Source organism: Lottia gigantea (genome assembly GCF_000327385.1).
Source record: "Lottia gigantea unplaced genomic scaffold LOTGIsca_28, whole genome shotgun sequence".
NCBI lineage: Eukaryota > Metazoa > Mollusca > Gastropoda > Lottiidae > Lottia > Lottia gigantea.
The window spans coordinates 1106067-1120531 of NW_008708898.1; the positions used below are offsets into that span (position 1 = coordinate 1106067).

The following is a 14465-nucleotide window of genomic DNA, read 5'->3' on the forward strand; positions in this document are numbered from 1 at the left end:
ATTCAGCAACCGTGTTAACTGTTGTTTAATGGAAACTTCAAAAAATGAAATTAACCATTAAGTGCTATTAAATGAAATAGATAAGAATTCATAATGTGAGAAATAGAATCCCATAAAGTGTATATCAATTATTCATTAAAGAGTTTAGATCTTATCAAAGTGAAGCAGCTTTATAAGAATAGGTAGACTAAATATTAAGGCTGTCCTCTAAATATTACACGTACAATAATAAGCGAAATGAAACGGAGTATTTTTCGCTTTCTTTTTTCATCAGAGTGGATTTGTAAAAGTTGGAAAACTGAGTAATTGAATGTAAACGATAATACTGTAATATTATACACTATACTCCCTACCATACAGCCACTATACTCCCTACCATCCAGAGACTATACCCCCTACCATCCAGACACTATACTCCCCACCATCCAGCCACTATACTCCCATCCAGACACTATACTCCCTACCATTCAGACACTATGCTCCCTACCATTCATAGACTATACTCCCTACCATTCAGCCACTATACTCCTTACCATTCAGCCACTATACTCCCTACCATCCAGACACTATACTTCCTACCATTCATAGACTATACTCCCTACCATTCAGACACTATGCTCCCTACCATTCATAGACTATACTCCCTACCATTCAGACACTATACTCCTTACCATTCAGCCACTATACTCCCTACCATCCAGACACTATACTACCTACCATTCATAGACTATACTCCCTACCATCCAAACACTATACTCTCTACCATCCAGACACTATACTCCTTACCATTCAGCCACTATACTCCCTACCATCCAGACACTATACTTCTTACCATTCATAGACTATACTCCCTACCATACAGCCACTATACTCTCTACCATCCAGACACTATACTTCCTACCATTCATAGACTACTCTCTATCATTCATAGACTATACTCCCTACCATCCAGCCACTATACTCTCTACCATCCAGACACTATACTTCCTCCCCATCCAGCCACTATACTCCCTACCATTCATAGACTATACTCCTTACCATACAGCATACTCCCTACCATCCAGCCACTCTACTCCCTACCATTCAGAGACTATACTCTCTACCATCCAGACACTATACTCCATACCATCCATAGACTATACTCCCTACCATTCAGACACTATACTCCCTACCATTCAGACACTATACTCCCTACCATCCAGACACTATACTCCCTGCCATCCAGCCACTATATTCCCTTCCATTCAAACACTATACCCCCTTCCATCCACAACACTCTTCAATTTAATGTATAAAAAATCTGTTTATATTACAATGATTGTTTATTAGATGATAAATAGATATAAAAAGAGTATAATAAAAGCATATAAAAGAATCAGGTTTATAAAAGGCACATAATAATACACCATGTGGGTCAACTTAATCCAACAATTAGTCGGAGTTTTCGTAATGACGTCAGTCGCTAAAGTCCGACTATTCTGCCAGGTCGATCTGACCAAATCTTTATCGCACCAGGTTGATCAAATCTGAACTGCCGCGTCCCAGTATTAACGAATTAACGAGACATTAGGACGTGTATTGCGACTCAATGGGTTCTCCAGCATAAAAATACTAAACATTACAAACATTACATATATATATGGGTATTGAAAAAAAATCATAGCACTATATGCTAAAATTGGGATAAAAAACAATGATACAAATTTATACAATGGCTTCCGTTATAAGCTGTAAAGATTCAAAAGTAATTAAATTCTGAGAGAAAAAACAACAATAACTATGAAACACAAAGAAAGATTCTGTTCAAAGAAATCCCACATTGTAAGCCGGATAGAAGGATATAAGAGCCAATCGCTTCCAGGGATTCATCAAACCGGAAATCAGTTATATGGCTTCCGGTTGGTTTGAATGGATCCAGGTCTTTTAGTAATTCTTTAAAATAATAATTGAAAGAATTCGTAAATTTAGTAAAATATCATTATTCTGCCCTATCTTTTTAAATATCATCGGTTATTAAAAAGGCACTTATTGAACACGAATTTTTAAATGAATAACAAATGATTGTAAATGCACGAAAGTTTCATCGATATCCAAGTCGCTGATTATGGGGCTACATAATATATCTAAATTGAATACTGTCGACTTGTGAAGGCGTCTTGTAAAGTGAAGAGAACTTATTCCCTTCTTTTTATGCATGGAAAATAAACCATCTACATTGCCTTTAATTATCTTGTATCTAACATTATTATTTAAGGCAGTGAGCGACGGTAATACTTTAAGTACTCGGGCTTTAGGTCTCGTTTGTTTTCGATCTATAATCAATTCTAATGGTCCTTCGGTTGAATTCTGTGAGTGAATCGGTGTTGCTTGTCTAGTGGTATTTCCAGACATTTCTCTGTGTCTCTAAAAGTAAAATATGGAGATAATAAGGTTACCGACAGGACACAGAAAAACCTGTAAATAATAAGCTGTAATCATTTAATCAATGGTAAATTATAATTAAAAACTGTCTCCAATGTAGATTAAAAATATGGATTTTCTCTATAAGGGTTCTAATTGTACAGATGACATGGAGAAATTGTTAATTACAGGGACAGAGGTCGTTACTTTCAATCATGCCAAACTTTACTCATCACCTTTAGGAATGGAGAGTCTACGCCAGGTTCCTCCAGAAATTGATAAAAACTTGAACTAATTAGAATTCAAATACAATAGAGAAATATGACCAAAAACTTTGGAATTTTTATACAAAAATAAAAATCAGAGTATCTTACTAGACTTTAAAATAAATCATAATATAATATCGATACCAGCTTACTGGTTGGTCGCAATAATTTGTATGTTCAGGGGTGATTTTTATTCGTTTTTAAACCAAACGGCGTAATTCTTTCTTTTCAAAATAAACCCTACACAGCTATATTATCAGTTGTTCAATCAATATTTAAAGGGAAACGCCTCTTGGACGAGGAAACGTTCAAAGGGTTAATTAGTTTAATCTAATTGCCCACAATAACTTATCATTGTTAATTAAATACAGATTTTCCCCGATGTCGAGGAGAGGGCTTACTTAAAATAAAAAGAAATAACATTTATTCAAGGAGCGGAAAACTAAGCATTAGATAGCGGTCTTCAATGCAGATTAAGAACCTCGGAAGCTGTAAGTATGATTGTTACATCTTCCATAGGTCGTCAAATAGGGCCTCATGTTTTCGCCATGACTAAAATATTCAATTGGCACCTACGTGCATCAAGTGATCGTGTATCATTCGGTGGTATAATATTTTTCATTTATTAATCTGATTGATTCGAAATTAATTTCTCGACTAAGAAATACAGTCATATTACTGACTGACCAAACAAATAACTTAAATCATCTGAGTTAATTATTCGTGAAACATACCCCTTTATCAATGTTAGGTTTCCCACATGAAACTACAATAGTTTACCTTTAAATGTTCTCTTTTCAGCGTATCTCGTTTAGTTCTGGAGTATTTCTCGGCTCTCTGTTTGATATAGTGTTTATTGATTAACATATTGAGATCGTCATCTTCTTCTTCAGTACTTCTTCTATTCCTTTTAGACAGTGGTATATCACCAAAATCTTTATCACAATGATAACATCCTTCACCCCCGGGTAGTTTTCCTTCGGGTGCAGGTACATGGGGTAACTGTACACCGCCGGGATAGGTGGGTATTCCACCTCCTACGGGTGGCGTTATAGTTGATATACAGTGTCTGAAAGCAAACAAGAAGATTGTATTGAGAGCTTCCAAGATTGGTAGGAGTAAAACTTAATGATAACTGTATCATCTGACACAGCTCTCAGGTTCCATAATGATAACAAGTGGTTGCCTAGCAAGATGCGTCCACTTTCCTGATACATTTACAGTATATCACCAATCTGTGTCAAATCATACCAAATATCTAATTTGTGCAAGATATTGTTGATTTAATCAAACACAGAAACTTTAATAAAATTCTGACATAAACTGTCACCTTTATCGCGTTAACAAGCAAACAAATTTTGATGAGTTTTTACTAAGTCAAGGGCAATAACTCAAATTCCGTTAATCGAAAAATCGTCAAATTATAATTGATCACACCAAATTTCATTTAAATCGGATGAAAATTGTAGTTCCAAATTATAATGTGGGCGTATAAAAATTCACGATTACAAGGAAGTTTAGACAGTCTAAACCAACAAGGAACATTTCTGTGGGTCTGATTTTACATGAGTGTCGCGGTGAGTTGAAATTGAGCTTTATCATCTTGGTAAACCTGAAGTATAATAGGAGCACAGACTCCCATGGTTTGGGTGTTAAGATACGCTTCCAAATAAATTTTAAAACATTTGTGGATAACGTATTGTGGTTTGTTATAACCTTAAATAAACAAAAGTTCTTCAAATTAAAGTATGATTTATAGTTCCCCCATTAAGGAATGAAATTGCCTTCTGTGATAAGAAATTGGATGAATTCACAAATCTGAAATTGACTAAATGCTTTGATTCACAATGAAACAACTAATAATAATATAAAGACATCAAACATATTTCCTATTTGATATAAATAAAAAGGCTGTATATGAAGCTTCAAATACAACGACAGTTATTTTCGATAAAACATTGTGTGTTGCAACCGACATAAAATATCATTCAGTTTTATTGCATTCATAAAATATGTTGTCAATCCATTTCAGAACAAATGACTAAGTCATGCATAAAGGTTCTTTGCCAAATATAGATTTACTTGTTGATAATTGTGTAACGACAATGGGTATGCGTGAATTATTACGTGAATGCATTGGAATAGATCATAATTGCATGGCTTTTTAATCAAGTTTTAAAGTTTTTATGTCATATTTTCTCTCCCATCATATAAATTATGTAGTACATTTTCAGAGAATCTGCGATATCCACGAGTTGATGCTTTCCCTTATCTTAATATTACAAATGTAAGGCGAAAATTTCTAAGAATTGACTTCTCTAACAAAAGGACTATTCTTTTTACTTAAAACATTCTATTGCTTCAGAATTTGTTATACATACCCAGGACCCATGGGTTGGAATCCAGAAGGACAACCACACTGGAATCCATTAAGAGATGCTGAACATGTAAATAGACATGGACTTCCACCACAAGCATTTACATCTGAAACAGAATTATTAAGTAGTTTTGTCCTGCATCTGGTTGGACTAATAATAATTTTGATCTAAAAACCCTTATAAACATTCTGAATTGTTGGATCATTCAACAAATTCGTGGATCATCTTTAGAAGTTCACGTCTTTGTACTGTGTATTAACCAAAATCTTATCAGCACATAGAGAGAGCAAAATCCACCAAAGAAATCCAGATAGTGAATATGTTTGACTTACTTTCACACGATCCATGCTCAAAATCATAAACCCCACTACCAGAACATTCACAATCAAATGAACCTGGTAAATTGATACAGATAGCAAATCCACACAGATATTCATCAGCACATTCATTTTCATCTGAAAAGTATTTTAAAACATTCGTTTATCATTAAACTGTTATAATAGCCTTATCAGAACCACATAAATATGAGAGGATTGACAGGCTAATCATCCACATTCTATTTTTTAAACAAAGAAAAGAAATCCCAAGACTGAAATATATAACATTTATCATCAACACGTTCATCTAGATCTGAAATATATAACATTTATCATAAACACATTCATTTAGATGTGAAATATATAACATTATTTTATCATCAACACATTCATCTTCATCTGAAATATATAACATTTATCATCAACACATTCATCTAGATCTGAAATATATAACATTTATCATCAACATATTCATCTAGATCTGAAATATATAACATTTATCATCAACACATTCATCTAGATGTGAAATATATAACATTTATCACCAACATATTCATCTAAATCTGAAATATATAACATTAATCACCAACACATTCATCTAGATCTGAAATATATAACATTTATCATCAACACATTCATCTAGATCTGAAATATATAACATTTATCATCAACACATTCATCTAGATCTGAAATATATAACATTTATCATAAACACATTCATCTAGATGTGAAATATATAACATTATTTCATCATCAACACATTCATCTAGATCTGAAATATATAACATTTATCATCAACACATTCATCTAGATCTGAAATATATAATATTTATCATAAACACATTCATCTTCATCTGAAATATATAACATTTATCATCAACACATTCATCTAGATGTGAAATATATAACATTTACCATAAACACATTCATCTAGATCTGAAATATATAATATTTATCATAAACACATTCGTCTAGATTTGAAATATATAACATTTATCATCAACACATTCATCTAGATCTGAAATATATAACATTTATCATAAACACATTCTTCTGGATTTGAAATATATAACATTTATCATCAACACATTCATCTAGATGTGAAATATATAACATTATTTCATCATAACACATTCATCTAGATCTGAAATATATAATATTTATCATAAACACATTCTTCTGGATTTGAAATATATAACATTTATCATCAACACATTCATCTAGATGTGAAATATATAACATTTACCATAAACACATTCATCTAGATCTGAAATATATAATATTTATCATAAACACATTCGTCTAGATTTGAAATATATAACATTTATCATCAACACATTCATCTAGATCTGAAATATATAATATTTATCATAAACACATTCTTCTGGATTTGAAATATATAACATTTATCATCAACACATTTGTGTATATATGGATTTGATCACATTTATCATCAACACATTCATCGAAAATGTGACACATTGATTCTTTGTGATAAGATTGGAATTAATGACAACATTTTTAAAAATCGTCACAGTGTTTTTATGAAATGGAAGTTTGAAAATCACAAATTACTGCGTAGGAGTACAGATTGTTTTTAATCGGCATTCTACTACAATATTTCAACATCATTAAGATTTTGTCTGTGAAGAAATCACGTTCCTTTGCCAGTGACAGATAAAATTGTTACAAAATTTATGTCAATTAAATATAATAATGTCCTTTGGAATATCTCTAATATTTTACTCAAGAAACTTCTTTCTTTCGTCTTTTTATTTGAGAAAGGCCAGAAAGTTTTTATGAAATTTTTTTTCTAAACTTCCTTCTATACTTAACCTATAAAGAATACACCTACTTTTTTATTTCAAATTAAGCGTTGAGTGTGGAATTAAAAATAACAACATACAAAAAAATGTAGAAACATGATATAATTTAACCTTTGCCATTCATCAATGATAATGAAAAGGAATTACCTAAACATTTTTGTCCTGTCTTGTCTAGCCTATAGCCTCTAGGACAAATGCATTTAAAACCACCAGGGGTATTACGGCATGTTCCTGGGGAACATAGATCGACCTTCTCAAAACATTCATCGATATCTACAAATGAAAATTATGTAACAAATCATAAGTTTTTTTAAATCACATTTGCCTTTGTCTTATTCGGCTGTGAAAAAGGACAGCTCCATACATATACAAAGGAGGAATCTGTACCAGAGCAACGTAATAAAGGATAAAGTACAAGCTAACGATTAAAACAATCTGACAAAGACTCAAATCTGGAAGTTTATTGTTACGGGACTATTGCTACGATTAGTGGCTACATTGCTTCTTATTTGTACAGATGCATTTTTAAAGCGTCCTATGTTCTCTTGTGATGGAGCTGGGGGTGGCGTAGCCAGGATTTCATTGACGGGCCCATTCTAGCACCTCGGTCCCCTATTGAATTTTAGAGGGTACTTATCGCGGCGAGGGGTCAATTTCTAATCTAAGAAGGCGGAGAATGCATCTAACGCGATTTTGGCAGTAAAAGTAGAATCAATTTTTCAATTTTTTTCTGGAGTAGAATTACCTTCACAGTTTCCAGTTGAACCACGTCGATATCCTTCTGGACATTCACAATCAAACCCACCCACTGTGTTTATACATTTAACATTGCGGCAATTGTGTAGATTCATCAGACATTCATCGACATCTGAAAGACACAGAACATGGTTCGATTTGTCATAGTAGGACTAAAAAAATCAATTTAAATTCAAATTCAGCTCTAGATTTTCATTAATTGATTCATGTCAACAACGAAGAGCATGTTTGTCAATTCAAACAAACTAATAACTCTGTTAGGATGACTTTGTCACAGCATCTTTTATAGAGCACTTTCTTGTATTGTAAACACACTGTTAACAATGGTTTAACTAGAGGGTTAGATTAATATAGCGACAACTGGCATGTTAAGGAAGGCTGTTGTCAAGACAAAAGGGAAACTGGATATCTCGAGCTATATTTAAGATTTTTATCAATCTGTAAAGTTTATAGGATTTGGAACTATCCTAAGCCTGTACATTTGAGAGAAATAGCGTCCTATATTTAGAATACTCATTTAATGGCGTTATAAATCCCCGTAATATCTGGTAAATGACAAATTCTGCATTCTAAAGAAATTATTTTAGGATGTACAAAAAGCTATTAGAATTCATACTATTATTAGAAATTCGAAGGGTGAAAGAATCAATTTGCATTTGGATTTAGATTCTTGTTGACAAAGGAAATTTCAGAGAAATTGGCCCCTTTACACTATCTATAACAATGTAATGCAAGTGACAGAATCAGTGTTTATTCAGAGAGGAAATATTGACATATATACATAACGGTATGAGGTAAGAACATGACAAATAATGGTCTAAGACCTTGCTGCAATTTATGTTACATATGAGGTGTTTCCCTGAAGTTTCCGACTTCCACGTGAACGAATAGCACCCGAACTCCACTAATTGTACCATGGTTCAAACCTTACAGGACAATACTCTTTTGACTCTTCGTCAAATCTGTACTAAATTAACAGTTACGGAGGCATTACTGCTGTATTACGCGACAAACAGTGGATTTCTGACGTGTTACCGGAGTAACTGTTGAGCAAGTGTATTGAGGCCGAGGGAGATTGTGTTGAAAAATAAGTAAAACAGTTTTGTATAAATTACAAACTACTTCTTTGACACCTCTCGTACAAAAGGGGTTCTAGAATATAAACAGATAATACCTTGACATGTATGTCCATCAATCGACAGTGAGTATCCCTTTTCACATGAGCATATAAAACTTCCAATAGTGTTCCTACAGTTACCATCACATTTAGGTGGCACAAGAGCACACTCATCAATATCTGAAAGAAGAGATAAAATAATATGATAGAAGTCCTGTTAAGATGATTTTTGAGCACACACGACTGATTATCAGTTAGTTCATTGAAATATGAAAATACATAAATAACGCAGGTAGGTTCTAAATTCCGACATTGGAAGAGAGATGCTATTTACCTCTGTAGGCCATTTAGTTATCAGATTCCAAATAATTATGTTGTTTCTTCTGTATCGTAAATAAATGTGAATGAAAGAGTATACAATTGGATGTATCATTATATTTTAAGTCAATACAGACATTAATTGTTTGTCACAATCCACGTGACTTTGAATTTGATTCAATATTCTATGATTTGTAGATGTTATTGCAGTGAAAATATTAACTATTTAGATTTCACTATTGAAGTTAACTAGGTATGAGAAACGAACTTTCTCAAAACGTGTCCTAGTAAAATATCTAAAGATTCCATAGAGGTTGTATATTGATATTTATAAGCATGACAATGTGACAGATGATGAATATGTGATGTGATTACTGGAAGATAAATCTTTAAGCCAATATGTACTAATCTTTTACACATATAGCATTTATACCGCTTTCTATAGACTAGGATTGCCAGCTAGGATTGCCAGTGGCTAACAATACAGACATTGCTCTTTCATTATTCACATCCTTGCTCAAGATTTCCAATAGAATAAAGTAAAGTCTTGTAATCTCCTACGAATTGACTGACATTACAGCTTCCAGCCAGTCCAATAAATGTTACGATTACAGGCAAATAATCCATTCCCTTCAGTGAGTTGTAAAAACAATCAATTTCACAGAACAATGATGTTTAAGTGATGTTGTAGCAGTGATTTTCCTATTTTCTTTTCATTTTAAGAGGATTAAAGATTTTCACAAGTCCTTCGTTTTAAATGAATAAAACTGCTTCAGGTATAATTTTTCTTCATTAAGCCCCATTGTCTATATGTGTTACAATTATCTATAAATATATATGGTATTGCTCCAGTTTTCAAAAATTAGGTCAGACTTAGGTCAAGTGCAATACATGTTTTATTTATTTTGTTTATGCAATTATTATCCTGTCAAATGAAAATCATTTTAATTTTCTTTATAAAGTTAAGACCGACGTTCCCTTATATCGAATTGACAGACTATTGTTAAAGTGATACATCACAGTTAAAAATATCATTCTTAATGAAAGTGTTAAGTTATCTGCAAGCGCATGTTTATGTCTGTAGTTTTTTTTAATGTTTAGCTTTTGGATCCACCATAGTGCAAGAATCAACAAGGTTCTATCTCGCAATATTGTTAAGTGAATGACAATGACAATTGACGAAGAATTAAAGACACACATTACATTGTCTCTATCGTGAAAATTGTTTTGTATTTATACGTTAACCAATATTGGTAATAATGTTTAGGAAATGAAACGGTTGATCAAATAAACTAATTTGTATTCACTGATATAATAATTTACAATATAGTTCTGTCCAATAGTTCTTTAATATAGTATCGGTCAGTTTTAACATTTACTATCCGATTACTACTGTCGACTGAATTTACTGAACTTATAGAGCATTGATATCTTAGTCTTCCGCTGAAATTGCTTCATCGAGTCCGATGTAGAGAGGAGGGCACACGATTTTCGGTTTATATGAAAGATGGGTCCCTGTATATAGTAGCCTACTCCAGAAAAATTACGGATATTGATGGAAAACAACGATGGTCCCATGTCGCTTTCGGAATTTTTTAAGACTAATAAAAAGGCGTTATGAAGTACCTGACATACTTAAAGATAAAAAAAGAAAAATCCTACCTGTGCACATCTTTCCAGATGGGTCAGCTTTGTAACCAGGATTACAAACACATCGATATGATCCCATAGTGTTAAAACATCTACCGTTAGTACAGGCACCAGGCATACCAATACATTCATCAATATCTACAGAACAGAAGGCAACAGGTGAAATATAAGAATATAGTCTTTGTTTGACACAATTAACAGAAGTTGGAATTTGAGATGCTTTAGAAGGTGTTTCTATCTTGTGTGTGTATATCGGGACCAATCAACTATAGTGAAATGGTCTCTATAAAGTATTTATAAGTGTCCCCAAAACACATACTTTTGAATCCTCTTAAATCACTTAAATCACAGAACGGGATTTTTGAAAAGTGGTTCGTAAATTTATTGCAGAATCATTTGTCATGTCCAAATAAAGATAACAAGATGGACATCCATTTCTGAAGTAAATACCTTTTCCATCTGGAGTAAAACCTGGACCACTCGGACATAACTGTTTAAAACCAACTGAAATATAAAAACCAATACTAAACGTCCACGCGAAACGAAATGAAGCATTACACCCTACTCCTACACTATTGTACTTATATAAACGCCAAGTCACAGTACAAGGTGGATAATGTTGCCAGTAAAATAAATCATTGTTTTAAATCAAACTAGAACAAACAAGATTCGGCATACAAATATCGAATATCCATATGTCTTTACATGGCCCGGTTCGACTTTGGCAGTTTTGAACATGTACTTTTCCTCGGTATGATATATGGCCTTTTTTAATAATAACCCACAATAAAAGAAAGTAATAACTGAAAGAATACCTGTTCCCATTCTAGGACATCGTTCACAACGTGGTCCCCAGGCAGCAGCAAGTCCACAACAACATTCTGATTTAGTAGCTATCTGAGAGGTCCTGGTTCTCTCACATCTATTATTGAGCAGTGTGGGATAGCAATATCCTGATCTACCATCTGTAATATACAGAATAATGTGTGTTTTATGAATGATTCTATGGTCAACAATCAACTTTATCAAAAACCCTAGGGCCCATTGCCAGAAACATCAGAACTTTAATGTAATACGATTTAATAATGATTTTGCGGTGACAAATTCCTAATTCCTATTACAATAATACCTTGGACCACTCTGCCAAAGAGTACATACATGGGGCATAAAAGCACAAGAAAAGTTTGTTAACAATCTCAGCAGCTTACCAAAACATCGTTTTCCATCTGGACTGAGGTCGTAACCTCTATTACAATCACACCGATAGCCACCTTGTGTATTTCTACATCGACCATTGGTACATAAACCTGGTGTAGCTCTACATTCATCAATATCTGTCGAAAAAAGACAATTCTATATTATAATCATATAACTCCATCGAATAACAAAGGCTTAGTTGAGAAGAGAAATGGCTTAATCTTTAACCTTTTTCCCCGAAATGCTCCATTTCTGATTGTTGGTTGTATCAAACACACAAATTATGATATGAGAAACACGTTTGGTAAAAAACAAAACATTTACACTCTTCAGAGTAAACAATTTCATTTGGAATTGTTCATTCTTCGTTTTCAAATATTATGTCAAAACCCAATTAACAGATAGCATTTGACTTATCCTAACCCACATTTTCTTTTGTGACTTGATGACACAGATAGTCTCAATCTCGATGATTTAGACTATAACGATTTAGATCTCAGACTCTCATGACCAGTTGTAATTTACATTAACAGTTACAATGATTGACCCAAAATAACACGAATGATTTGAATACGTTGTCTTTCCTCATTATATAATTTGACCAACCTGTAAATAGATATGGATAATATGTGGAATGCAAAGAGCAAGGCAATGGACCAGTTGGTAGAAAGGACCCCCCAGAACCTAGGTCGTTAACCTTTTACGAAATGGTTGTTTGTTTCTAATGTCAGATGTTCAAGACATTAAAAACACATCAATTATGAAGAAAGACATTTACTGAGTGTTCTCTCTTAGACGATTTACTCCAAAAAGATATTAAAGCAATCTTCTTAAAATATTGGTTAAAAAAAAATTGAATTTATTAATATTTCTCAATAATTTGACAGAATTCACTTTTTTAAACAAAACATCTTTGTAACGTAAAACACGCTTAATATAATTAATAATATTTATTTAATTAATATAATATTGGGAATGTTTTCATTGGTTGAAGTTGTGGGAGTAGAAAACGGTGAGCAGACACAATATATATATATTAAATTATTTTTTTTTAACAGAGAAAGTTCTCTCAATGGAGAAAATGTCAATTAAATTCCAATTTATGTTACTTTTCTCTAATAATGTTAGTAAAGGGAGTTATCCCTGTTCAACGAAAGTCATAGTGTTTTATTTTTAAATTTCACAAAACTTTGGGTATTTTAAATTGTAAATTAGAGCACACTTCCACATTAACTTGTTCTGATCCTGATAGATAATGGAAATTGCGGGATATGCTCAGGCCCGTAGCCTGACCAGTACTCCAGTACGTGCAATTGAGGGGGCAATTTAGCAAAGCACCTTGAACGTCGGGAAACGACTTTCACGGAGTATTTTAGATTCGAGATTACTTTTGTTTAAACACACAAGTTATAATACGTTACATTTTTATTGCCGTTTTAGTTTTAAACGTAGTCCGGTATGTTTTATGGTAAAACGTTGAACAAATACGTCCAAGTTAATTTTCCGTGTACGCTTCCTGTTGAAGGAAAGAAAAACAAGATTGCGCTGGCGAAGCTGAGACATAGATCGTCGTTGTGGCGAGCCAACGCGAGTAAGAGTTGAAAAGCTTCTTTCACACACAGCGGTACTAGAACCGAATGTGTCTTTTCAGAGCATCTTGGTACTGCATCCGTTGTGTTGCCCGCTGTGGTTTTGATACCAGTGCCAGTCGTAGTATTGTCGGAACCATCAAGCAATTTGTCTTTTTTGATCAAATATTTATCCATTTTCCTACTTTGGGTTGTTTGATTCATATGAATACAATTTAGGATAATATATGTCTATTGGTTAGTATCTATAATCAACCAATCAAATCTTTTGAATTTTGAGACAGGACAGATTACAATCCAGTATCAGACCAATTATTTTGTTACCAATGACGCTTTACTGCAGACTTTTTATGATTTTCAACGAACTCAATTGTAACAAATTGTTTATTCTAATGTAATTAAATTTAAAAATGTTATGAAAAGCTATGATGTCTGGTTTCATCCTCAGCTAAGTATAAACAGAAAGATATTTAAAAACAGTAGGCCTACAGATAGGAATACTTAATATCTCGTTGAACCATTATATCTCATCTCATAATACTCATCATATGAGCAGCTGATTGGTGCACTTACTCCACCATAAAATGCCTGACCAGAATGACCACTGTTGGTCATTCACTCAGACTCAGTTACCTGCCGCTCCTATTGACT

The 14465-nt window shown here is 33.1% G+C and overlaps 1 protein-coding gene across 1 annotated transcript in view; it reads right to left on the bottom strand.

The window, feature by feature from the left end:
• Window positions 1-1303: 1303 nt before the first annotated feature.
• The window catches only part of LOTGIDRAFT_232356 (hypothetical protein), a gene marked incomplete at its 5' end in the record, with an annotated part of 47136 nt that continues 33974 nt past the window's right edge, over window positions 1304-14465 (bottom strand). Inside the window, 13 exons of the mRNA XM_009056561.1 lie at window positions 1304-2403; window positions 3447-3735; window positions 5048-5150; window positions 5377-5499; window positions 6277-6297; window positions 6608-6628; window positions 7335-7460; window positions 7933-8055; window positions 9118-9240; window positions 11041-11166; window positions 11479-11532; window positions 11844-11993; window positions 12237-12362. Of these exons, the coding sequence (XP_009054809.1) occupies window positions 2026-2403; window positions 3447-3735; window positions 5048-5150; window positions 5377-5499; window positions 6277-6297; window positions 6608-6628; window positions 7335-7460; window positions 7933-8055; window positions 9118-9240; window positions 11041-11166; window positions 11479-11532; window positions 11844-11993; window positions 12237-12362 (1763 nt within the window). The 3' untranslated portion in view covers window positions 1304-2025. The remainder of the gene's footprint in view (window positions 2404-3446; window positions 3736-5047; window positions 5151-5376; window positions 5500-6276; window positions 6298-6607; window positions 6629-7334; window positions 7461-7932; window positions 8056-9117; window positions 9241-11040; window positions 11167-11478; window positions 11533-11843; window positions 11994-12236; window positions 12363-14465) is intronic.